Genomic DNA, 25,834 nt, shown 5'->3' with positions numbered 1-25,834 from the left:
TGTCCTTTTGGTGAGTACTCTACTGACTAGCATAGCAGCATAGAAATCACTGTCCTTTTGGTGAGTACTCTACTGACTAGCATAGCAGCATAGAAATCACTGTCCTTTTGGTGAGTACTCTACTGACTAGCATAGCAGCATAGAAATCACTGTCCTTTTGGTGAGTACTCTACTGACTAGCATAGCACCATAGAAATCATGCCTTATACTGTATGGTGCCTTCAGAAAGTATTCATACCCTTATTTTTTATTTTTATTTTACCTTTATTTTACTAGGCAAGTCAGTTCAGAACAAATTCTTATTTTCAATGACGGCCTAGGATCACCTAGGAACAGTGGGTTAACTGCCTGTGCAGGGGCAGAACGACAGATGTGTACCTTGTCAGTTCGGGGTTTGAACTTGCAACCTTTTGGTCACTAGTCCAACGCTCTAACCACTAACCTACCCTGCCGCCACTACACTCTAACCACTAGGCTACCCTGCTGCCACTACGCTCTAACCACTAGGCTACGCTGCTGCCACTACACTCAACCACTAGGCTACCCTGCTGCCACTACACTCTAACCACTAGGCTACGCTGCACTACACTCTAACCACTAGGCTACGCTGCTGCCACTACACTCTAACCACTAGGCTACAGCTGCTGCCACTACGCTCTAACCACTAGGCTACGCTGCCACTACACTCTAACCACTAGGCTACCCTGCTGCCACTACACTCTAACCACTAGGCTACCCTGCTGCCACTACACTCTAACCACTAGGCTACCCTGCTGCCACTACACTCTAACCACTAGGCTACCCTGCTGCCACTACACTCTAACCACTAGGCTACCCTGCTGCCACTACACTCTAACCACTAGGCTACCCTGCTGCCACTACACTCTAACCACTAGGCTACCCTGCTGCCACTACACTCTAACCACTAGGCTACCCTGCCGCCACTACACTCTAACCACTAGGCTACCCTGCTGCCACTACACTCTAACCACTAGGCTACCCTGCCGCCACTACACTCTAACCACTAGGCTACTGCTGCCACTACACTCTAACCACTAGGCTACCCTGCCGCCACTACACTCTAACCACTAGGCTACCCTGCACTACACTCTAACCACTAGGCTACCCTGCTGCCACTACCTCTAACCACTAGGCTACCCTGCCGCCACTACACTCTAACCACTAGGCTACCCTGCTGCCACTACACTCTAACCACTACTACACTACACTCTAACCACTAGGCTACCCTGCCGCCACTACACTCTAACCACTAGGCTACCCTGCCGCCACTACACTCTAGGCTACCCTGCTGCCACCACTCTAACCACTAGGCTACCCTGCCGCCACTACCTCTAACCACTAGGCTACCCTGCCACTACACTCTAACCACTAGGCTACCCTGCCGCCACTACACTCTAACCACTAGGCTACCCTGCTGCCACTACCCTAACCACTAGGCTACCCTGCCACTACACTCTAACCACTAGGCTACCCTGCTACTACCTCTAACCACTAGGCTGCCCTGCCACTACACTCTAACCACTAGGCTACCTGCCGCCACTACACTCTAACCACTAGGCTACCCTGCTGCCACTACACTAACCACTAGGCTACCCTACAAGCCGCCACTACACTCTAACCACTCCCTGCCGCCAACCAACCACTAGGCTACCCTGCCGCCACTACCCTGGCTACACTGCCGCCACTACACTCTAACCACTCTACCCTGCCGCCACTACACTCTAACCACTAGGCTACCCTGCTGCCACTACACTCTAACCACTAGGCTACCCTGCTGCCACTACACCTAACCACTAGGCTACCCTGCCGCCACTACACTCTAACCACTAGGCTACCCTGCCGCCACTACACTCTAACCACTAGGCTACCCTGCCGCCACTACACTCTAACCACTAGGCTACCCTGCTGCCACTACACTCTAACCACTAGGCTACCCTGCCGCCACTACACTCTAACCACTAGGCTACCCTGCCGCCACTACACTCTAACCACTAGGCTACCCTGCTACCCTGGCTGCCACTAACCACTAGGCTACACTGCCGCCACTACACTCTAACCACTAGGCTACCCTGCTACACTCTAACCACTAGGCTGCCCTGCCGCCACTACACTCTAACCACTAGGCTACACTGCCGCCACTACACTCTAACCACTAGGCTACCTGCTGCCACCACTTTCACATGTTGTTGTTACAGTCTGCATTTTTCTCATCCATCTACACCACAATATCCCATAATGGTACTACATGTTTTAAACTAGGCTATGCTTTCTAACCACTAGGCTGCCACACACTCTAACCACTTCTTTTTTGCCACTACACTTTTTCAACCACTAGGCTATCTACCCTGCTGCCACTCTTCCACACACCCTGAGTCACTACATGTTAGGATCACATGTTAGGATCACCTGGCGACTTTAACCACTAGGCTCTTTCTTTCAAAAAACAAGCAACACCTCATGCCACACATCTAACTGACTTATTGACCTTTATAGTTTGTGTATGCTACTACACTATAACCACTAGGCTACCCTGCTTTGCCACTACACTCTAACCACTGAGCTCTTGTCTATTAATGTTCTGTATGATGTCATGTTTCTAACCACTAGGCTGCTGCTTTCGCACTACACTCAAACTGGGCTATCATAATACAATAACAAAAATGCCAAAAAACATCACCACTTCTGGGGTAGGCTACCCTGCCGCCACTACACTTACAAAACCTACATTTAGGCTACCCTGCTGCCACTTTCCAGGCTGTAATGTAACCACAATGTGCCAAAAGTCAAGGGCCACCCTGCTGACTACTTTCTAACCACTGGCTAGCCTGCTGCCACTACACTCTAACCACTAGGCTACCCTGCCGCCACTACACTCTAACCACTGGATTCAAAAATAAAAACAGGCTTATTTACCCTGCCGAGTATTCAGACCCTTTGCTATGAGAACTAAGCTACAGCCACTGAGGCTACCCTGTCTGCCACTACACTCTGACCACAGGATCATGTTGAGGCACAGATCTGTGGAAGGGTACCAAAACATTTCTGCAGCATTGAAGGTCCCTAAAGACACATTGGCTGCCATCATTCTAAATGGAATACGTTTGGAACCACTCTTCCTAGGCTGGCCTGGCCACTACACTGAAAACAGGGGAAAAGGGCCTTGGTCAGGGGATGTGACTAAGAACCCAATGGTCACTCTGACAGAGCTCCAGAGTTCCTCTGGGAGATGGAAGAACACTTCCACCAGGCTCCCTCTGCCACTACACTCTACCAATCAGGCTGCCCTGGTAGAAGTGGACAGACTAACACTCCTCAGTAACCACGACTAGCCTGTTTCGAGTTTGCCAAAATGCACCTAACCACTCTCAGGCTACCCTGCCGATAAAACCACTACACTCTAACCACTAGGCTACCCTGTGTCATGTCAGGAGGAAACCTGGCACTACATTCTATGGTGAAGCATGGTGGTGCCGCCACTACACTCTAACCACTGGCTATGTTTCTAACAGCGGCTACCCTGGGACTGGGAACCACTAGGCATCGAAGCCGAACTACACTAAATGGGACCCTGCCGCCACTACACTCTAACCACCTGCTGCACCCTCAGGACCTCAGCCACTACACTTCCACCACTAGGACAACCCTGCCGCCACTACACTCAACCACTACACTCTATGCAGTGGCTTCGGGACTACACTCTAACCACTTGGTAGGCCCCATCATCCCCAAGAAGAATCAGGCTGTAATCGCTGCCACTTCACTCAACCATGTACTAGGCTGAAGGGTCTGTATACTTACTACACTCTAACCACTTCAGTTTTATTTTTATACATTTGCAAAAACCTGTTTTACACTTAACCACTAGGCTATTGTGCCCACTTGACACTCTAACCACTAGGCCACTAAACCAACCACTAGGCTACCCTGCCGCCACTACACTTTAACCACTAGGCTGAAACCTGCCGCCAAACACTCTAACCACTAGGCCACTACCCTGCCGCCACTACAATGAAACCATTTGATTGAATATCATTTATTCTATACTATTGACCTGACCACTTATAGGATCACTGATGACGCCATGAATGTTGGAAATAGTTGGTGTGTTTAACCACTGGTATAGAAATCCTGCCGCTCTGATACACTCTAACCACCCTTGCATCCTTACAATGGAGTGAATATACCAATAGAATGGTCACTTTCTGTTTAAATGCCACTTACAATCTAAACTGGCTTTCCCAGATGTACATTTGTTTAACTGACCAATACTGATGTACCGCCACTACACACCAACAGACAATGTTGTTAGTATACACTTCCACAGGCTACACCTGTAAAACCACTAATTCCACTTTAACCACAAGGCTACCCTGCCGCCACTACAAACCATATATCACTAATCTCCTAATGTTATTGCGTGACACTAAAACCACTAGGCTACCCTGCCGCCATATATCACTCTAACCACTTTCGGTTGAAAATGCCGCCACTAACCCACTTCTACTCCTGTCATTTAGAGAAGTTGAAGTGGAGCCACTACAGGTAAAACAGTAAACTACACCCCCACTAGGCTACCCTGCTGCCAGACAGGGTCACTAGGCACCCTGCCGCCACTACACCTAACCACAGACTAAACACACTGCCGCCACTACACTCATAACCACTAGCTGGTCTTTTAATCTGGTTTCGTTTTCCAACATGTTGAACACTTAAATAGGCTGTTGCTGCCACTACACTTAACACAGATGGAACAAACCACTGGCTTCCACTGTCTATCTCCTTCAGCACTCCACTTTAAAACCACAGGCTATGCTTATATTTTTGTGTATCAAATCAACGTTACTACACTTAACCACTTTCACATCATTTAAAGAATGAATGGTGGCTTAAGGATCAATTAATGGTAGGTGCCACTACACTCTAACCACTAGGCTATGCCGCCACTACACTCTAACCACTAGCATACTCACCCACATTTAACCATCCAAACCAAGGAGGCTGAGGCTATGCTGCCACTACATTCATGGCTAACCACAGAAGGTGAAAGTACTCAACCAAACAGCCACTACACTCAATTTCTAGGCTACCTTGCATCCATACACCAAACCACTTAAGCTTCTACTACACTTCATCACTTTACAAACCAGCCACTTTAAAGCACCTTCATCCTACACCACAAACCATTTTACACCATTTCAGCTTCAAATACCTTCATCCATGTTGTTGTTACAGTCTGCATTTTTCTACATCCATCTACACACAATCCCATAATTTAAAACATGTCATACTTCTACACCTTCATCCATGCTTTCACAAATGAAATAAGGAAATATCATTTAGTCTTCTACACCTTCATACATGTTTCACATGTTAGGATTCACCTGGCAGTGATTTAAGCTGAGAGTCTTTCTTTAAAAAACAAATAAAGCAACACCTCATCAGCCTCTCACTTATTGACATAGTTTGTGTATGTATTGATATGAAGGCTAAGCATTTTTGTAACGTAGTTCTATCCTGAGCTCTTTACAAATGTTCAGCTTCTATGATGTCATGTTTGTGTGGACGATTTCAAGAGTAGCTGCCTTCAACAGCAAATGGGGATCATAATACAATACCATCAAAAAACATCATTCCACTTCTGGGGTATTGTGTTTAATTACAAAAGTCTACATTTAGTCCCTTTTGATTTCAGGCTTAATACAACCTTCATCCACTACTTTACAAGACACTGTAGCTTGCAATCAGAAACTATTCAGACCCCTTCATCCATTTTACACCATTTTGTTACATTACAGCCTTATTCTAAAATGGATTCAAAAATAAAAACCTTCATTTACATGAAATACCATTTCAGCTTCTACACCTTCATCCAGTTATTTCAGCTTCTACACTTCATTCATGCTTTACAAACCATTTCAAGCTTCTGCACCTTCATTCATGCTTTAAAAAAGGGCACACACCTGAAATTTAACCTTCAGCCATGAGGTCAAGGAATTGTCTGTAGAGCTCTGAGACAGGATCATGTTGAGGCACAGATCAAAGGGTACCATTTCTGCAGCATTGAAGGTCCCTAAAGACACATTGGCTGCCATCATTCTTAAATGGAATACGTTTGGAACCACCAAGACTCTTCCTAGAGCTGGCCACTTGGCCAAACTGAGAAAACAGGGGAAAAGGGCCTTTCAGGGATGTGACTAAGAACCCAATGGTCACTCTGACAGAGCTCCAGAGTTCCTCTGGGGAGATGGAAGAACCTTCATCCAGAAGGTCAACCATTTCTGCAGCACTCTACTAATCAGGCCTTTATGGTAGAGTGGACAGACGGAAGCCACTCCTCAGTAAAGGCAAAGCCTGCTTCAGTTTGCCAAAATGCACCTAAAAGACTCTCAGGCTATGAGATAAAACCAAGATTGAACTTTTGGCCTGAATGCCAAGCTCATGTCAGGAGGAAACCTGGCACCATTCCTATGGTGAAGCATGGTGGTGGCAGCGTCCTGTGGGTATGTTTTTCAGCTTCAGGGACTGGGAGACTTCAGCATCGAGGGAAAGATAAATGGAGCAAAGTACAGAGAGATCCTAAAAACCTTGCAGAGCGCAGGACCTCAGAAGGTTCAACTTCCAACATTTCAACGACCCTAAGCACACAGCCAAGACAATGCAGTGGCTTTACGGGATAAGTCCCTGAATGTTCTTGAGTGGCCCCATCATCCCCAAGAAGAATCGAGGCTGTAATCGCTGCCAAAGGTTCTTCAACAATGTACTGAGTCAAGGGTCTGTATACTTATGTATATAGATCATTTCAGTTTTTATTTTTTATACATTTGCAAAAACCTGTTTTTGATTAGTCATTATGGGATATTGTGTGTAGATTGATCCAGGTCGGAAAAAAATACAATTTTATCAATTTTAGAATAAGGCTGAAACGTAACAAAATGTGGAAAAGGTCAAGTGGCCTGAGTACTTTTCGAATGCACCGTATATGTTACAATGAAACATTTGATTGAATATCATCTATTCTATAATTGACTTGAATTATAGGATCTTTATGATGACGTGAATGTTGGAAATAGTTGGTGTGTTTAGTGGTATAGAAATCATGCCGCGTTTAAAGTTTCGCTCTGATATTATTGGTATCCTTGCATCCTTACAATGGAGTGAATATACAATAGAATGGTCACTTTCTGTTTAAATGAAGGTTACAAGAAATGTTTAACAATGACACAATACATTTCCCAGATGTACATTATTGACCCTAATATGATATAAACACCAACAGACAATGTTGTTAGTATACACTTCCGACATGCATTGCACCTGTAAAAAAGATAATTCAATTTAGCCCAATGTGCAGTACCCCAGCTCCCCCGAAAACAATATATCACTAATTCCTAATGTTATTGCGTGACAATAAAACACGGAAGTGAAATATATCATCGTAAATTTTCAGTTGAAATGTTTGAAACAAACTTCTCTGTCATTTAGAGGAAGTTGAAGTGGAGGGAAAGCAGACCCCCAGTAAAACAGTAAAACATCCATTATTGCTCAGATTTCTACGGCAGATTCAGAGACTAAGGTGTGTTTTAATCTGGTTTGCGTTTTCCGAAATTGAATTAAATAAGTGACTTGCGATGTTTACTTCATAGATGGAACAAATGTAACAGAAAAAGGGTGTCTGCAAGGTCAACACAATTTTCACAACCATGCTTCCGATGTCTATCTCCTTCAGCATCTCCATTGTAAAACAAACAAACATGGATATACTTATATTTTTGTGGGATTTAGGGAACAAGGACAAATCAACGTTATGCTTTTCCAAAAGGGTTCAAGGCGTTTCTTTATCATTTAAATTGAGGAGTTTGAGGGACTAGAATGAATGGTGGCTGGTGCTGGAGATTAAAATATATATATATATATATCTCTACAGAGTTCAACATGTACTCACCCACAAACCATACAAATGTTTAAACCAAGGAGGCTGAGAATATGCTGCATTGAATTCATGCTTGAAAAGAATACAGAAGGTGAAAGTACTCAACAAAACAAGCAACAAAACAATTTCAATTTCTAAATCCATGCTTTACAAACCATTTCAGCTTCTATACCTTCATCCATGCTTTACAAACCATTTCAGCTTCTACACCTTCATCCATGCTTTACAAACCATTTCAGCTTCTACACCTTTAGCTTCATCCATGCATGCTTACAAAACCATTTCAGCTTCTACACCTTCATCCATGCTTTACAAACCATTTCAGCTTCTACACCTTCATCCATGCTTTACAAACCATTTCAGCTTCTACACCTTCATCCATGCTTTACAAACCATTTCAGCTTCTACACCTTCATCCATGCTTTACAAACCATTTCAGCTTCTACACCTTCATCCATGCTTTACAAACCATTTCAGCTTCTACACCTGCATCCATGCTTTACAAACCATTTCAGCTTCTACACCTGCATCCATGCTTTACAAACCATTTTAGCATCTACACCTTCATCCATGCTTTACAAACCGTGTCAGCATCTATGCCTTCATCCATGCTTTACAAACCTTTCAGCTTCTACACGTTCATTCATGCTTTACAAACCTTTTCAGCTTCTTTCATCATGCTTTACAAACCATTTCAGCATCTACACCTTCATCCATGCTTTACAAACCATTTCAGCATCTACACCTTCATCCATGCTTTACAAACCATTTTAGCATCATCCATGCACCTTCATCCATGCTTTACAAACCGTTTCAGCTTCTACACTTCAGCATCTATGCCTTCATCATGCTTTACAAACCATTTCAGCTTCTACACCTTCATCCATGCTTTTACAAACCATTTCAGCTTCATGCTTTACAAACCATTTCAGCTTCTACACCTTCATCCATGCTTTACAAACCTTTTCAGCTTCTACACCTTCATCCATGCTTTACAAACCATTTCAGAACCTCTCCATGCGCCTTCATCCATGCTTTACAAACCGTGTCAGCATCTACGCCTTCATCCATGATTTACAAACCATTTCAGCTTCTACACCTTAATCATGCTTTACAAACCATTTCGCATCTACACTTTCATCTATGCATTACAAACCATTTCAGCTTCTGCAAACCATTTCCATCATTCATCCATGCTTTACAAACCATTTCAGCATCTACACTTTCATCTATGCATTACAAACCATTTCAGCTTCTACACCATCATCTATGCTTTACAAACCATTTCAGCATCTACACTTTCATCTGTGCTTTACAAACCGTTTCAACATCTATGCCTTCATCCATGCTTTACAAACCGTTTCAGCATCTACGCCTTCATCCATGCTTTCATCCATGCTTTACAGACCGTTTCAGCATCTACACCTTCATCCATGCTTTACAGACCAATTAAATACACACATGCTTAAGAAGACACACCTGTGCGTCACAGATGCACGGTAACAAGTTCTTTATAATGTACATACCTCATGCTGCAATAATGTAGTCATTTTCAGAAAGGTGTTTACATTTTACAAGCCTCAGTAGAAAACAATCATATGAAATTCAACCAACAGATGAGAGCAGCCATAATGTCTGGGTGTTTTTAATGGTCAACAGAGTAAGAACGCCAAACAGACCTGAGGTTCACTAATGTAATGTTATTTTGATGTACAGCATGAGGGCCCCATTTGCAATTTAAATGGATTTTTTACCATCTTCCACTGCATCTATGTTGTCTTTTGAATATTGCTGGTCAGCTGGCGATGACTCTTATTCTACAGTTATAATATAATAATGGACCACCACAAGCTGTGTGTGCCCTGTTCCTTATCTAGTGCAATACTTTTGACTAGGGCCAATAGGGAATAGGGTGTCATTTGGGACACAGCCCTTGTCGTGCAGGGACGCAGGCCTTGTCGTGCAGGGACGCAGGCCTTGTCGTGCAGGGACGCAGGCCTTGTCATGCAGGGACGCAGGCCTTGTCGTGGGACAGGGTCGTGCAGGACGCAGGCCGTGTCTTGTAAGGACGCAGGCCTTGTCGTGCCGGGACGCAGGACTTGTCATGCCGGGACGCAGGCCATGTCATGTAGGGATTTACAGGCCATTTAAGTCATGTAGGGACGCTCTTATCCAGGCGACTTGTTGGATGTAAAGACGCAGGCCTTGTCATGTAGAGACGCAGGCCTTGTCATGTAGAGACGCAGGCCTTGTCATGTAGAGACGCAGGCCTTGTCATGTAGGGATGCAGGCCTTGTCTTGTAGGGAGGCCTTGTCTTGTACGCAGGCCTTGTCGTACAGGGACGCAGGCCTTGTCATGTAGGGATGCAGGCCTTGTCGTACAGGGACGCAGGCCTTGTCATGTAGGGATGCAGGCCTTGTCATGTAGGGATGACGCAGGCCAGGCCTTGTCATGTAGGGATGCAGGCCTTGTCATGTAGGGACGTAGGCCTTGTTGGGTAGGGACGCAGGCCTTGTCATGTAGGGATGCAGGCCTTGTCATGTAGGGACGTAGGCCTTGTTGGGTAGGGACGCAGGCCTTGTCATGTAGGGATGCAGGCCTTGTCGTGTAGGGATGCAGGCCTTGTCATGTAGGGATGCAGGCCTTGTCATGTAGGGATGCAGGCCTTGTCATGTAGGGATGCAGGCCTTGTTGGGTAGGGATGCAGGCCTTGTCATGTAGGGATGCAGGCCTTGTCATGTAGGGATGCAGGCCTTGTCATGTAGGGATGCAGGCCTTGTCATGTAGGGATGCAGGCCTTGTCATGTAGGGATGCAGGCCTTGTCATGTAGGGATGCAGGCCTTGTCATGTAGGGATGCAGGCCTTGTCATGTAGGGATGCAGGCCTTGTCATGTAGGGATAGGCCTTGTTGGGTAGGGATGCAGGCCTTGTCATGTAGGGATGTAGGCCTTGTTGGGTAGGGATGCAGGCCTTGTCTTGTAGGGATGCAGGCCTTGTCGTGTAGGGATGCAGGCCTTGTCATGTAGGGATGCAGGCCTTGTCATGTAGGGATGCAGGCCTTGTCATGTAGGGACGCAGGCCTTGTTGGGTAGGGACGCAGGCCTTGTCATGTAGGGATGCAGGCCTTGTCATGTAGGGATGCAGGCCTTGTCATGCAGGCCTGTCTTGGGATGCAGGCCTTGTCATGTAGGGATGCAGGCCTTGTCATGTAGGGATGCAGGCCTTGTCATGTAGGGATGCAGGCCTTGTCATGTAGGGATGCAGGCCTTGTCATGTAGGGATGCAGGCCTTGTCATGTAGGGACGCAGGCCTTGTCTTGTAGGGATGCAGGCCTTGTCTTGTAGGGATGCAGGCCTTGTCATGTAGGGATGCAGGCCTTGTCATGTAGGGATGCAGGCCTTGTCATGTAGGGATGCAGGCCTTGTCATGTAGGGATGCAGGCCTTGTCATGTAGGGATGCAGGCCTTGTCATGTAGGGATGCAGGCCTTGTCTTGTAGGGATGCAGGCCTTGTCATGTAGGGATGCAGGCCTTGTCATGTAGGGATGCAGGCCTTGTCATGTAGGGATGCAGGCCTTGTCTTCTAGGGACGCAGGCCTTGTCTTGTAGGGATGCAGGCCTTGTCATGTAGGGATGCAGGCCTTGTCATGTAGGGATGCAGGCCTTGTCATGTAGGGATGCAGGCCTTGTCATGTAGGGATGCAGGCCTTGTCATGTAGGGATGCAGGCCTTGTCTTGTAGGGACACTTGTTGACATTTACATATACACACCTCTTCAAGCACATTGTTTTCCTTTCCAAATAAAATAATACATTTAGATTTACTGTTTCTGGCATACGATTTCTGATGTCTGAGTGGCTTGATCAACACTGTACTGGAGTCTAATTTGTAACAATCATAGATTTATTTAATGTATTGAATTAGTTATTTATTTTAATTCTGTAAGCACAATATAGTGTTTTGTGAATGATATTGCCACTTCAGAGGTTAAGAATTCATTTGTGAACACATTGCCGCTACAGAGGTTTAGAATGAATTTACCCACAACGGTGGTTCGTCCCAAATGGCACTCTACTCCCTACAGTATATACTGCATTACTTTTGACCAAGTAGTGGACTACACAATGAATAGGGTGCCATTTGAGATCAGGTAATGTGTTCCAGGCATATTGATCATTAAACTCATACTGGTAATGCTGTGGTATTTGTCTTGATTTTTGCAAATAGTCTGTCTCTTTATAGGGTGATTTTAATCATGGAGATTCATTTCAATTTATCTCTTTTTTATATTTCATTAATATATAAGCGTCATGAAATATTGTTGTTGTCATTTCTCATGTTATAGTGATCTGAGTTGGTTATCTGAGGCATTGTAAGAGTCCCAAATGGAACCCTATTCCCTATATAGTACACTACCTTTGAAATATAGTGCTATAGTGCCTCCCTAATCCAGGGAACTGATACATAGACATGGATTCAAGTACTGTTGGAAGCTTTTCATATACGTTGAGTGTTTGTAGTGTAGTCTACCTGGAGTAGTGCCAGGTGGACGGGCTTTGCACTTTCTGTACTTTTCTTTAGATTCCATTACAACAGGCAAGTTTGGTCAATCACAGTTTTAAGTATTTCGGATGATTTCAAATAGTATTTGAACCCAGGCCTGCTGGTACAAGCTTCTACTGCTGTACTGTGATAGTGTGGTGAATGTGTACGGAAACTTGCACTTCATTATTTGTCAAATGAGATTCGACAAAGCACATACAGCAGAAAAGCTTAAACATGCTTTTTGCTGGTCTCGGGTGGTTTGCTGGTTGATGTTGCTTAGAGTCATTTCTCTCTACCTATTCATCCTGGCAGGATATCTGCATAAATTCTGCCTGTCATTGTTCCTCCTCCATTTGTATAAAGAATAAACTTTCTGAGTTTCTCTGATAGCCTCTTTAGGATTCCTCAGTTTCAATACACATGTTGATTGATTACCAGGGCTGCTAAGAGAGTTCAGGTTCAGGAGATTATTGTAGAGGCCTGCTAAGAGAGTTCCGGTTCAGGAGATTATTGTAGAGGGCTGCTAAGAGTTCAGATTCAGGAGATTATTGTAGAGGGCTGCTAAGAGGGTTCAGGAGATTATTGTAGCGGGGTGCTAAGAGGGTTCAGGAGATTATTGTAGAGGGCTGCTAAGAGGGTTCAGGAGATTATTGTAGCGGGGTGCTAAGAGGGTTCAGGTTCAGGAGATTATTGTAGAGGGGTGCTAAGAGAGTTCAGGTTCAGGAGATTATTGTAGAGGGCTGCTAAGAGAGTTCAGGTTCAGGAGATTATTGTAGAGGGCTGCTAAGAGAGTTCAGGTTCAGGAGATTATTGTAGAGGGCTGCTAAGAGAGTTCAGGTTCAGGAGATTATTGTAGAGGGTGCTAAGAGAGTTCAGGTTCAGATGATTATTGTTATTGAGGGCTGCTAAGAGAGTTCAGGTTCATTATTGTTCAGATGATTATTGTAGAGGGCTGCTAAGAGAGTTCAGGTTCAGGAGATTATTGTAGAGGGCTGCTAAGAGAGTTCAGGTTCAGGAGATTATTGTAGAGGGCTGCTAAGAGAGTTCAGGTTCAGGAGATTATTGTAGAGGGCTGCTAAGAGAGTTCAGGTTCAGATTATTATTGTAGAGGGCTGCTAAGAGGTTCAGTTTATTGTAGAGGGCTGCTAGGTTCAGGTTCAGAGATTATTGTAGTGGGGTGCTAAGAGGCCTACTTTGATACTCAAATGAGATGCAATAATATATTAATTTTGTTTACACAATAAATGAGTGAATGAATTACATTTTATTTTCGTGTCAGACTGGAGTTGGTGCCTTACGGAATGAATTGACAGATAAAGAAATGTATTACAGTTTTCTGTACATATGGTTTAAAACAATTCAGAGGAAATGTCACGTTATTCACAGTGGCACTTTCTCCTTCAGTCCTTTATCCCCCCGACCGCACCTGCTGTCTCGACCTCTGAATGGTCGGCAATGAAAAGCCAACAGACGGGCTGACTGGTGCATCCTCTATAACAGCTGTGATTATTATCTGACCCTGCTGGTCATCCATAAACGTTTGAACATCTGGAAGAACAATCCAGCCTTAATGGCTATGTACTCTTTTAGAATCTCCACCAGCACAGCCAGAAGAGATCTGGCCACCCCTCTGAGCCTGGTTCCTAGTGCTGAGAGATTATTGCTTTTTGAGGCCGTTTCAGTTAAAAATATATTTTTTAAGTATCACGGATTTTGGTTAAAAAAATGGACATTCATTTTAAATGCACTATTCATTGTGGGTTGAATGCTGTATCAACACAGAATGAAATAATCAATAAATGTCCCATGATGGTAGTGACTTCCCATTACTGCTGATCACTTATTAACCATCCATTTATTTGAAGACTTCATTATTATTTCATTCGTTCCAAGTCATCATCAGATCTCCATGGAGCTGCTGGCTATGCTTTCTGACAAAATCTCTATTTTAGGAGTTCTTCAAAGTAAATAAGGCATATTTTTATGAATGCGGAATACCAACTATCAATCACTTAGATCATGTATTTTCAGGCTCGTGAATCAACCGCTTTCTGTCCCTCTCGATCGCGGGTTCTCTCTTATCTCAGTCTCCGTTTCTAGCTCTGATTCATCTCTTCAGAAACTGCACATCGAGCTCACAGAAACAAACACAAACAAAATTGAATTTTAACTAGTTGTTTTTAAAAAAAAAAAAAAAATGACTGACAGTTAATCACTCAGCACTCGTGGTTCCTCTCAAGGTTTCTTCCTAGGTTGCTGCCTTTCTATGGAGTTCTTCCTAGCCACCGTGCTTCTATGTCTACATTGCTTGCTCTATGGGGTTTTAGGCTGGGTTTCTGTATAAGCACTTTGTGACATCTGCGGATGTGAAAAGGGCTTTACAAATACATATGAATGATTGGTTGAAAGATTGAATGGGTTATAAAAACTATGTTTACGATGAAGCATTATCTCTTTAGTAGCTCTTGGTGTTACTTGCTGTTTTATCTAAAGTCTTATGTAGTCTAATGGTGTCTGTATTCTCTACAGTAGTCTAATGGTGGCTGTATTCTCTACAGTAGTCTAATGGTGTCTGTATTCTCTACAGTAGTCTAATGGTGTCTGTATTCTCTACAGTAGTCTAATGGTGTCTCTATTCTCTACAGTAGTCTAATGGTGGCTGTATTCTCTACAGTAGTCTAATGGTGTCTGTATTCTCTACAGTAGTCTAATGGTGGCTGTATTCTCTACAGTAGTCTAATGGTGGCTGTATTCTCTACAGTAGTCTAATGGTGTCTGTATTCTCTACAGTAGTCTAATGGTGGCTGTATTCTCTACAGTAGTCTAATGGTGGCTGTATTCTCTACAGTAGTCTAATGGTGGCTGTATTCTCTACAGTAGTCTAATGGTGGCTGTATTCTCTACAGTAGTCTAATGGTGTCTGTATTCTCTACAGTAGTCTAATGGTGTCTGTATTCTCTACAGTAGTTTAATGGTGTCTGTATTCTCTACAGTAGTCTAATGGTGTCTGTATTCTCTACAGTAGTTTAATGGTGGCTGTATTCTCTACAGTAGTCTAATGGTGTCTGTATTCTCTACAGTAGTCTAATGGTGTCTGTATTCTCTACAGTAGTCTAATGGTGTCTGTATTCTCTACAGTAGTCTAATGGTGTCTGTATTCTCTACAGTAGTCTAATGGTGTCTGTATTCTCTACAGTAGTCTAATGGTGGCTGTATTCTCTACAGTAGTCTAATGGTGTCTGTATTCTCTACAGTAGTCTAATGGTGGCTGTATTCTCTGTCTGTATTCTCTACAGTAGTCTAATGGTGTCTGTATTCTCTACAGTAGTCTAATGGTGGCTGTATTCTCTACAGTAGTCTAATGGTGTCTGTATTCTCTACAGTAGTCTAATGGTGGCTGTATTCTCTACAGTAGTCTAATGGTGGCTGTATTCTCTACAGTAGTCTAATGGTGGCTGTATTCTCTACAGTAGTCTAATGGTGGCTGTATTCTCTACAGTAGTCTAATGGTGGTATTCTCTACAGTAGTCTAATGGTGTCTGTATTCTCTACAGTAGTCTAATGGTGTCTGTATGCTCTACAGTAGTCTAATGGTGTCTGTATTCTCTACAGTAGTCTAATGGTGTCTGTATTCTCTACAGTAGTCTAATGGTGTCTGTATTCTCTACAGTAGTCTAATGGTGTCTGTATTCTCTACAGTAGTCTAATGGTGTCTGTATTCTCTACAGTAGTCTAATGGTGGCTGTATTCTCTACAGTCTAAGTCTAATGGTGGCTGTATTCTCTACAGTAGTCTAATGGTGTCTGTATTCTCTACAGTAGTCAAATGGTGGCTGTATTCTCTACAGTAGTCTAATGGTGTCTGTATTCTCTACAGTAGTCTAATGGTGGCTGTATTCTCTACAGTAGTCTAATGGTGTCTGTATTCTCTACAGTAGTCTAATGGTGTCTGTATTCTCTACAGTAGTCTAATGGTGGCTGTATTCTCTACAGTAGTCTAATGGTGGCTGTATTCTCTACAGTAGTCTAATGGTGGCTGTATTCTCTACAGTAGTCTAATGGTGGCTGTATTCTCTACAGTAGTCTAATTCTCTACAGGTGTCTGTATTCTCTACAGTAGTCTAATGGTGGCTGTATTCTCTACAGTAGTCTAATGGTGGCTGTATTCTCTACAGTAGTCTAATGGTGGCTGTATTCTCTACAGTAGTCTAATGGTGGCTGTATTCTCTACAGTAGTCTAATGGTGGCTGTATTCTCTACAGTAGTCTAATGGTGGCTGTATTCTCTACAGTAGTCTAATGGTGTCTGTATTCTCTACAGTAGTCTAATGGTGGCTGTATTCTCTACAGTAGTCTAATGGTGTCTGTATTCTCTACAGTAGTCTAATGGTGGCTGTATTCTCTACAGTAGTCTAATGGTGTCTGTATTCTCTACAGTAGTCTAATGGTGGCTGTATTCTCTACAGTAGTCTAATGGTGGCTGTATTCTCTACAGTAGTCTAATGGTGGCTGTATTCTCTACAGTAGTCTAATGGTGGCTGTATTCTCTACAGTAGTCTAATGGTGTCTGTATTCTCTACAGTGGTCTAATGGTGGCTGTATTCTCTACAGTAGTCTAATGGTGGCTGTATTCTCTACAGTAGTCTAATGGTGTCTGTATTCTCTACAGTAGTCTAATGGTGGCTGTATTCTCTACAGTAGTCTAATGGTGTCTGTATTCTCTACAGTAGTCTAATGGTGGCTGTATTCTCTACAGTAGTCTAATGGTGGCTGTATTCTCTACAGTAGTCTAATGGTGGCTGTATTCTCTACAGTAGTCTAATGGTGGCTGTATTCTCTACAGTAGTCTAATGGTGGCTGTATTCTCTACAGTAGTCACCTCAGGGTAGGTGGCTGTATACTCTACAGTAGTCTAATGGTAGCTGAACCGGGAGTAAGTAGTTGAATTTGGAGATTTCAGCGGGCATTGTAAGTCTGTGTCCTAAATGCCAACCTAAGTCACTACTTTTATCAGGGCCACTAAAGGAACGCGTAGGGCTCTGTTCAAAAGTAGCACACTGTGTAGGGAAATAGGGTGCAATTTGAGACTCACACTACGAGTGACATTCCTTCATGCAACATTAACCTCCAGGTGAATTGTACGCACAATTGGTTATTAAACACTTGTGAAATACTTTGTTGGAGTCAGTAGCTGTCCGTTAGCAACTCAGGGTAGTTGAACTGATGTGACATCCATTTGGCCTTGAATATAATGTCTCAGTTCTATTAGGTTATCCATGAAAATGGTTTATAGTAAATCAATATGGCTGCTGCTTGTGTCTCAAGTCCTGCTGATTCTAGTGTTAATATTTCGACTCCCCATCTCTATTCGGTCAACAACACATTTTTTATTTTATTTTTTATTTTTACACAGACTCAGTGCTTCAAAATGGTAAATCAAACACTGCAATTGGAGGAAGATTGGAGGAAGTAATGAATCCTTGATAGTTAGTTGTGATCAGTCTTCTGCTGTCAGTGTGCCGTCATGTAAACGTAGGTTAATCACTACTACACATGTTAAACAACACTAAGTGTATCATTTACCTATAGGTTGTACAATGTTAACAATGATTCCATTATCTCCTCAGCAAAGTGTTACTAATAGACTCAATCCAAGCCAAGCCAAACATTTGCAGCGGTGAGGTGACATTGTGAGATGTTGTTGACTTGATAGCTGCTACTATTGATTATTTAATGTCCAGAAAACACATTAGGCCACAGTCTGTATCTTCTTCTTACTACAGTAGGCTCTTTCTATTTGTGATACGTTTTCCAATTAGACAACATCTTTATCTCGCAGAGCACCCATTTGGGAGCAGAGAGAGATTTTTTCAGGCGTTTCAAATGGCTCCCTATTCCCTACAAAGCGCACTTCTCACTACTCATTGCCCATAGGTCTCTGGTCAAATGTAGTGCACTACATAGGGAATATGGTGCCATTTGGGATGCTGACATTGTAAATGAGGTCCATTCAGGCATTCATTAAGGTCATACTCTGTTCCATTATGAGCTGTGATATATTAGCCAGCCTTATTTACTGGCATTATTGACCAGGTATCAGTTACACGGCGGCTGGGGTTTTATTCAGAACAAAAAGTTATTGACGTGGCCCCAGCTGTCAATGACATGTAGGCGCGGCTTCTGCTTCGGGAGACAAATGTGATATAGATCAGTAGGGAGAGATGGGTCTTTATGTCGATGCCTCACTCACTCTATTACTATACTGGGCAGCAGGTAGAGGAATCACTCACTCTATTACTATACTGGGCAGCAGGTAGAGGAGTCACTCACTCTATTACTATACTGGGCAGCAGGTAGAGGAGTCACTCACTCTATTACTATACTGGGCAGCAGGTAGAGGAATCACTCACTCTATTACTATACTGGGCAGCAGGTAGAGGAATCACTCACTCTATTACTATACTGGGCAGCAGGTAGAGGAATCACTCACTCTATTACTATACTGGGCAGCAGGTAGAGGAGTCACTCACTCTATTACTATACTGGGCAGCAGGTAGAGGAGTCACTCACTCTATTACTATACTGGGCAGCAGGTAGAGGAGTCACTCACTCTATTACTATACTGGGCAGCAGGTAGAGGAGTCACTCACTCTATTACTATACTGGGCAGCAAGAGGAATCAGAGGGTAGTCACTCACTCTATTACTATACTGGGCAGCAGGTAGAGGAGTCACTCACTCTATTACTATACTGGGCAGCAGGTAGAGGAGTCACTCACTCTATTACTATACTGGGCAGCAGGTAGAGGAGTCACTCACTCTATTACTATACTGGGCAGCAGGTAGAGGAGTCACTCACTCTATTACTATACTGGGCAGCAGGTAGAGGAATCACTCACTCTATTACTATACTGGGCAGCAGGTAGAGGAGGGCAGCAGGTCACTCACTCTATTACTATACTGGGCAGCAGGTAGAGGAGTCACTCACTCTATTACTATACTGGGCAGGGCAGGGTAGAGGAGTCACTCACTCTATTACTATACTGGGCAGCAGGTAGAGGAGTCACTCACTCTATTACTATACTGGGCAGCAGGTAGAGGGGCAGTCACTCACTCTATTACTATACTGGGCAGCAGGTAGAGGAATCACTCACTCTATTACTATACTGGGCAGCAGGTAGAGGAGTCACTCACTCTATTACTATACTGGGCAGCAGGTAGAGGAGTCACTCACTCTATTACTATACTGGGCAGCAGGTAGAGGAGTCACTCACTCTATTACTATACTGGGCAGCAGGTAGAGGAATCACTCACTCTATTACTATACTGGGCAGCAGGTAGAGGAGTCACTGGGCACTCTATTACTATACTGGGCAGCAGGTAGAGGAGTCACTCACTCTATTACTATACTGGGCAGCAGGTAGAGGAGTCACTCACTCTATTACTATACTGGGCAGCAGGTAGAGGAGTCACTCACTCACTCATTACTATACTGGGCAGCAGGTAGAGGAGTCACTATACACAGGTAGAGGAATCACTCACTCTATTACTATACTGGGCAGCAGGTAGAGGAATCACTCACTCTATTACTATACTGGGCAGCAGGTAGAGGAGGGCAGCAGGTAGAGGAGTCACTCACTCTATTACTATACTGGGCAGCAGGTAGAGGAATCACTCACTCTATTACTATACTGGGCAGCAGGTAGAGGAGTCACTCACTCTATTACTATACTGGGCAGCAGGTAGAGGAGTCACTCACTCTATTACTATACTGGGCAGCAGGTAGAGGAATCACTCACTCTATTACTATACTGGGCAGCAGGTAGAGGAATCACTCACTCTATTACTATACTGGGCAGCAGGTAGAGGAGTCACTCACTCTATTACTATACTGGGCAGCAGGTAGAGGAATCACTCACTCTATTACTATACTGGGCAGTCACTCACTCTATTACTATACTGGGCAGCAGGTAGAGGAGTCACTCACTCTATTACTATACTGGGCAGCAGGTAGAGGAGTCACTCACTCTATTACTATACTGGGCAGCAGGTAGAGGAGTCACTCACTCTATTACTATACTGGGCAGCAGGTAGAGGAATCACTCACTCTATTACTATACTGGGCAGCAGGTAGAGGAGTCACTCACGTCAATCTACTACAGAAAGGATGTCTGTAACTAATAAAACATAAAACACACATAAATGTGTTTTAAAAATAATTTTGTGAATTCCTAACGTTACAGTGGCTTGGCTTCCTCATGGAAAGGAAATTGTCCCACTTTTCAGAGTAGTACATTCTTCTTTACTTAATGGCAAGTCATAGCTTAACAAGGACATTTTGAAGGAAATTGTCTCCAAGTAGAGCATGTGGTGCACAGTGTGTTCCATGTCATGTTCGTTATTGAGTTCATAGTGCTGTATTTTTATTTCATTTTGTCCTCAGGTGTCTTGTATTGTCTGTTTGATGGAAGAAACTGTCTGATTTCTATGTGTGTTTGGGTGTTGCAGGGTTTCAAGGGGAAGATTGTTCCGTGGTTATGGACCTCTGCTCACTAGGAACATGCCAAGAACGCACGGTGACCTGCACTGAGACTGGGAATGGACAGAACGTCACATGTATTTGTGAAAAAGGTAATTCCCCATGGACACATGTTACCTTTCAAACACGACGGATTACAAATGTAGGATCTTAATTTGATCACCCTGTTGCATGAGAACCTGCAATTCAGGACATTTAAAACTTGTATTGTGTTTGAGGTTTAAAAAGGCTTCTGTAGTTTGTAATTTCCACTTTAAAATTTGATTTCCCCTTACGAATAATTTATCAACCCCTACAAAACCGTATAATCCACATAATAATATTAATAATTCACATGTCCTGTTGCTGCAGGATTATTTTCCTGCTGTAGCAAACTGTCTTAAATTAAGACCCTACATCTACATACAGTACATTTATGGAGTAAGTTGTTGATGATAAAAAATGAAATTTCAAATATTTTTAAGATTTGTTTTTCAACAATTTGTGACAGAATTGTTCAGTTTATCAATATAGATTGAAATATATCATACATCTTGCTTGATAGTCCAGTTAGAATTAGAATTCAGTTGGTACCCCCCTTTGCTGCTATAACACTCTTCCCACTCTTCTGGGAAGGCTTTCCACTAGATGTTGGAACATTGCTGCGAGGACTTGCTTCCATTCAGCCACAAGCGCATTATTGAGGTCAGGCGCTGATGTTGGGCCGGCTGGCTCGCAGTCGGCATTCCAATTTTAATTTTATTTTACTAGGCAACTCAGTTAAGAACAAATTCTTATTTTCAATGACGGCCTAGGAACAGTGGGTTAACTGCCTGTTCAGGGGCAGAACGACAGTACCTTGTCAGCTCGGGGTTTGATCTTGCAACCTTCCGGTTACTAGTCCAACGCTCTAACCACTAGGCTACCCTGCCGCCCCAATTAATCCCAACGGTGTTCGATGGATTTGAGGTCAGAGTTCTGTGCAGGCCAGTCAAGCTCTTCCAGACCGATTTCGACAAACCATTTCTGTATGGACCTGGCTTTGTGCATGAGGGCATTGTCATGCTGAAACAGGAAAGGGCCTTCCCAAACTGTTGCCACAAAGTTGAAAGCACAGAATCGTCTAGAATGTCATTGTATGATGTAGCGTTAAGATTTCCCTTCACTGGAACAAAGGGGCCAACCTGAACCATGAAAAACAGCCCCAGGCCACTATTCCTCCTCCACCAAACATTACAGTAAGCAGTATGCATTGGGGCAGGTAGATTTCTCCTGGCATCCACCAAACCCAGATTAGTCCGTCGGCCTGCCAGATAGTGAAGCGTGGTTCCTCACTCCAGAGAATGCTTTGCGACTGCTCCAGAGTCCAATGATGGCGAGCTTTACACCACTCCAGCCAACGCTTGGCATTGCACATGGTGATCTTAGGCTTGTGTGCTGTTACTCGGCCATCGAAACCCATTTCATGATGCTCCCAACTAACAGTTCTTGTGCTGATGTTTCTTCCAGAGGCAGTTTGGATATTGTATGAAGTCTTGAGTGTTTAGCTATGGGGTTAAAGTTCAAGTTGCTTCATGACAGTGAAGCTTGTATCATAAAAAATAACCCTGCATAGAATACTGCATGGGCAGTGAGTAAATTCTGCAGGGTACAGACAGGGAACAGTGTTGTGATGTTATACAGGGGACAGACAGTGAAGAGTGTTGTGATGTTATACAGGGTACAGACAGTGAACAGTGTTGTGATGTTATACAGGGTACAGACAGGGAACAGTGTTGTGATGTTATACAGGGGACAGACAGGGAACAGTGTCGTGATGTTATACAGGGGACAGACAGGGAACAGTGTTGTGATGTTATACAGGGTACAGACAGGGAACAGTGTCGTGATGTTATACAGGGGACAGACAGGGAACAGTGTTGTGATGTTATACAGGGTACAGACAGGGAACAGTGTTGTGATGTTATACAGGGTACAGACAGGGAACAGTGTTGTGATGTTATACAGGGGACAGACAGTGAACAGTGTTGTGATGTTATTCAGGGGACAGACAGGGAACAGTGTCGTGATGTTATACAGTGTACAGACAGTGAACAGTGTTGTGATGTTATACAGGGTACAGACAGTGTTGTGATGTTATACAGGGTACAGACAGGGAACAGTGTTGTGATGTTATACAGGGTACAGACAGGGAACAGTGTTGTGATGTTATACAGGGGACAGTGTTGTGATGTTATACAGTGAACAGTGTTGTGATGTTATTCAGGGGACAGACAGGGAACAGTGTCGTGATGTTATACAGGGTACAGACAGTGAACAGTGTTGTGATGTTATACAGGGTACAGACAGTGTTGTGATGTTATACAGGGTACAGACAGGGAACAGTGTTGTGATGTTATACAGGGTACAGACAGTGAACAATGTTGTGATGTTATACAGGGTACAGACAGTGAAGAGTGTTGTGATGTTATACAGGGTACAGACAGTGAACAGTGTTGTGATGTTATACAGGGTACAGACAGGGAACAGTGTTGTGATGTTATTCAGGGGACAGACAGTGAACAGTGTTGTGATGTTATTCAGGGTACAGACAGTGAACAGTGTTGTGATGTTATACAGAACAGACAGTGTTGTGATGTTATACAGGGTACAGACAGGGAACAGTGTTGTGATGTTATACAGGGTACAGACAGGGAACAGTGTTGTGATGTTATACAGGGTACAGACAGTGAACAATGTTGTGATGTTATACAGGGTACAGACAGTGAAGAGTGTTGTGATGTTATACAGGGTACAGACAGTGAACAGTGTTGTGATGTTATACAGGGTACAGACAGTGTTGTGATGTTATACAGGGTACAGACAGTGAACAGTGTTGTGATGTTATACAGGGGACAGACAGTGAACAGTGTTGTGATGTTATACAGGGGACAGACAGTGAACAGTGTTGTGATGTTATACAGGGGACAGACAGTGAACAGTGTTGTGATGTTCTACAGGGTACAGACAGTGTTGTGATGTTATACAGGGGACAGACAGTGAACAGTGTTGTGATGTTATACAGGGGACAGACAGTGAACAGTGTTGTGATGTTATACAGGGTACAGACAGTGTTGTGATGTTATACAGGGTACAGACAGGGAACAGTGTTGTGATGTTATACAGGGTACAGACAGTGAACAGTGTTGTGATGTTATTCAGGGTACAGACAGGGAACAGTGTTGTGATGTTATACAGGGTACAGACAGTGTTGTGATGTTATACAGGGTACAGACAGGGAACAGTGTTGTGATGTTATACAGGGTACAGACAGTGTTGTGATGTTATACAGGGTACAGACAGGGAACAGTGTTGTGATGTTATACAGGGTACAGACAGGGAACAGTGTTGTGATGTTATACAGGGTACAGACAGTGTTGTGATGTTATACAGGGTACAGACAGGGAACAGTGTTGTGATGTTATACAGGGTACAGACAGTGTTGTGATGTTATACAGGGTACAGACAGGGAACAGTGTTGTGATGTTATACAGGATACAGACAGGGAACAGTGTTGTGATGTTATACAGGGTACAGACAGTGAACAGTGTTGTGATGTTATACAGGGTACAGACAGTGATGTTATACAGGGTACAGACAGTGAACAGTGTTGTGATGTTATACAGGGTACAGAGACAGTGTTGTGATGTTATACAGGGTACAGACAGTGATGTTATACAGGGTAAAGACAGGGAACAGTGTTGTGATGTTATACAGGGTACAGACAGTGTTGTGATGTTATACAGGGTACAGACAGTGATGTTATACAGGGTACAGACAGTGAACAGTGTTGTGATGTTATACAGGGTACAGACAGTGTTGTGATGTTATACAGGGGACAGACAGTGAACAGTGTTGTGATGTTCTACAGGGTACAGACAGGGAACAGTGTTGTGATGTTATACAGGGTACAGACAGTGAACAGTGTTGTGATGTTATACAGGGTACAGACAGTGAACAGTGTTGTGATGTTATACAGGGTACAGACAGTGAACAGTGTTGTGATGTTATACAGGGTACAGACAGTGAACAGTGTTGTGATGTTATTCAGGGTACAGACAGTGAACAGTGTTGTGATGTTATTCAGGGTACAGACAGGGAACAGTGTTGTGATGTTATACAGGGTACAGACAGTGAACAGTGTTGTGATGTTATACAGGGTACAGACAGTGAACAGTGTTGTGATGTTATACAGGGTACAGACAGTGAACAGTGTTGTGATGTTATACAGGGTACAGACAGTGAACAGTGTTGTGATGTTATACAGGGTACAGACAGTGAACAGTGTTGTGATGTTATACAGGGTACAGACAGTGTTGTGATGTTATACAGGGTACAGACAGTGTTGTGATGTTATACAGGGGACAGACAGTGAACAGTGTTGTGATGTTATTCAGGGTACAGACAGTGAACAGTGTTGTGATGTTATACAGGGGACAGACAGTGAACAGTGTTGTGATGTTATTCAGGGTACAGACAGTGTTGTGATGTTATACAGGGGACAGACAGTGAACAGTGTTGTGATGTTATTCAGGGTACAGACAGTGAACAGTGTTGTGATGTTATACAGGGTACAGACAGGGAACAGTGTTGTGATGTTATACAGGGTACAGACAGGGAACAGTGTTGTGATGTTATACAGGGTACAGACAGTGTTGTGATGTTATACAGGGTACAGACAGTGTTGTGATGTTATACAGGGGACAGACAGTGAACAGTGTTGTGATGTTATTCAGGGTACAGACAGTGAACAGTGTTGTGATGTTATACAGGATACAGACAG

At 43.6% G+C, this 25,834-nt stretch overlaps 1 protein-coding gene across 1 annotated transcript in view; it reads left to right on the top strand.

The window, feature by feature from the left end:
* The window catches only part of LOC127921582 (protein eyes shut homolog), a gene marked incomplete at its 3' end in the record, with an annotated part of 213,306 nt that overhangs the window by 87,530 nt on the left and 99,942 nt on the right, over positions 1 to 25,834 (top strand). Inside the window, 1 exon segment of the mRNA XM_052505176.1 lies at positions 21,003 to 21,125. Coding sequence (XP_052361136.1) covers positions 21,003 to 21,125 — 123 coding nt within the window.

This window comes from Oncorhynchus keta, unplaced genomic scaffold (assembly GCF_023373465.1).
Source record: "Oncorhynchus keta strain PuntledgeMale-10-30-2019 unplaced genomic scaffold, Oket_V2 Un_contig_2262_pilon_pilon, whole genome shotgun sequence".
NCBI lineage: Eukaryota > Metazoa > Chordata > Actinopteri > Salmoniformes > Salmonidae > Oncorhynchus > Oncorhynchus keta.
Note: the sequence above shows the minus strand (reverse complement) of the source record. Positions and strands in the feature narration are given on the sequence as shown.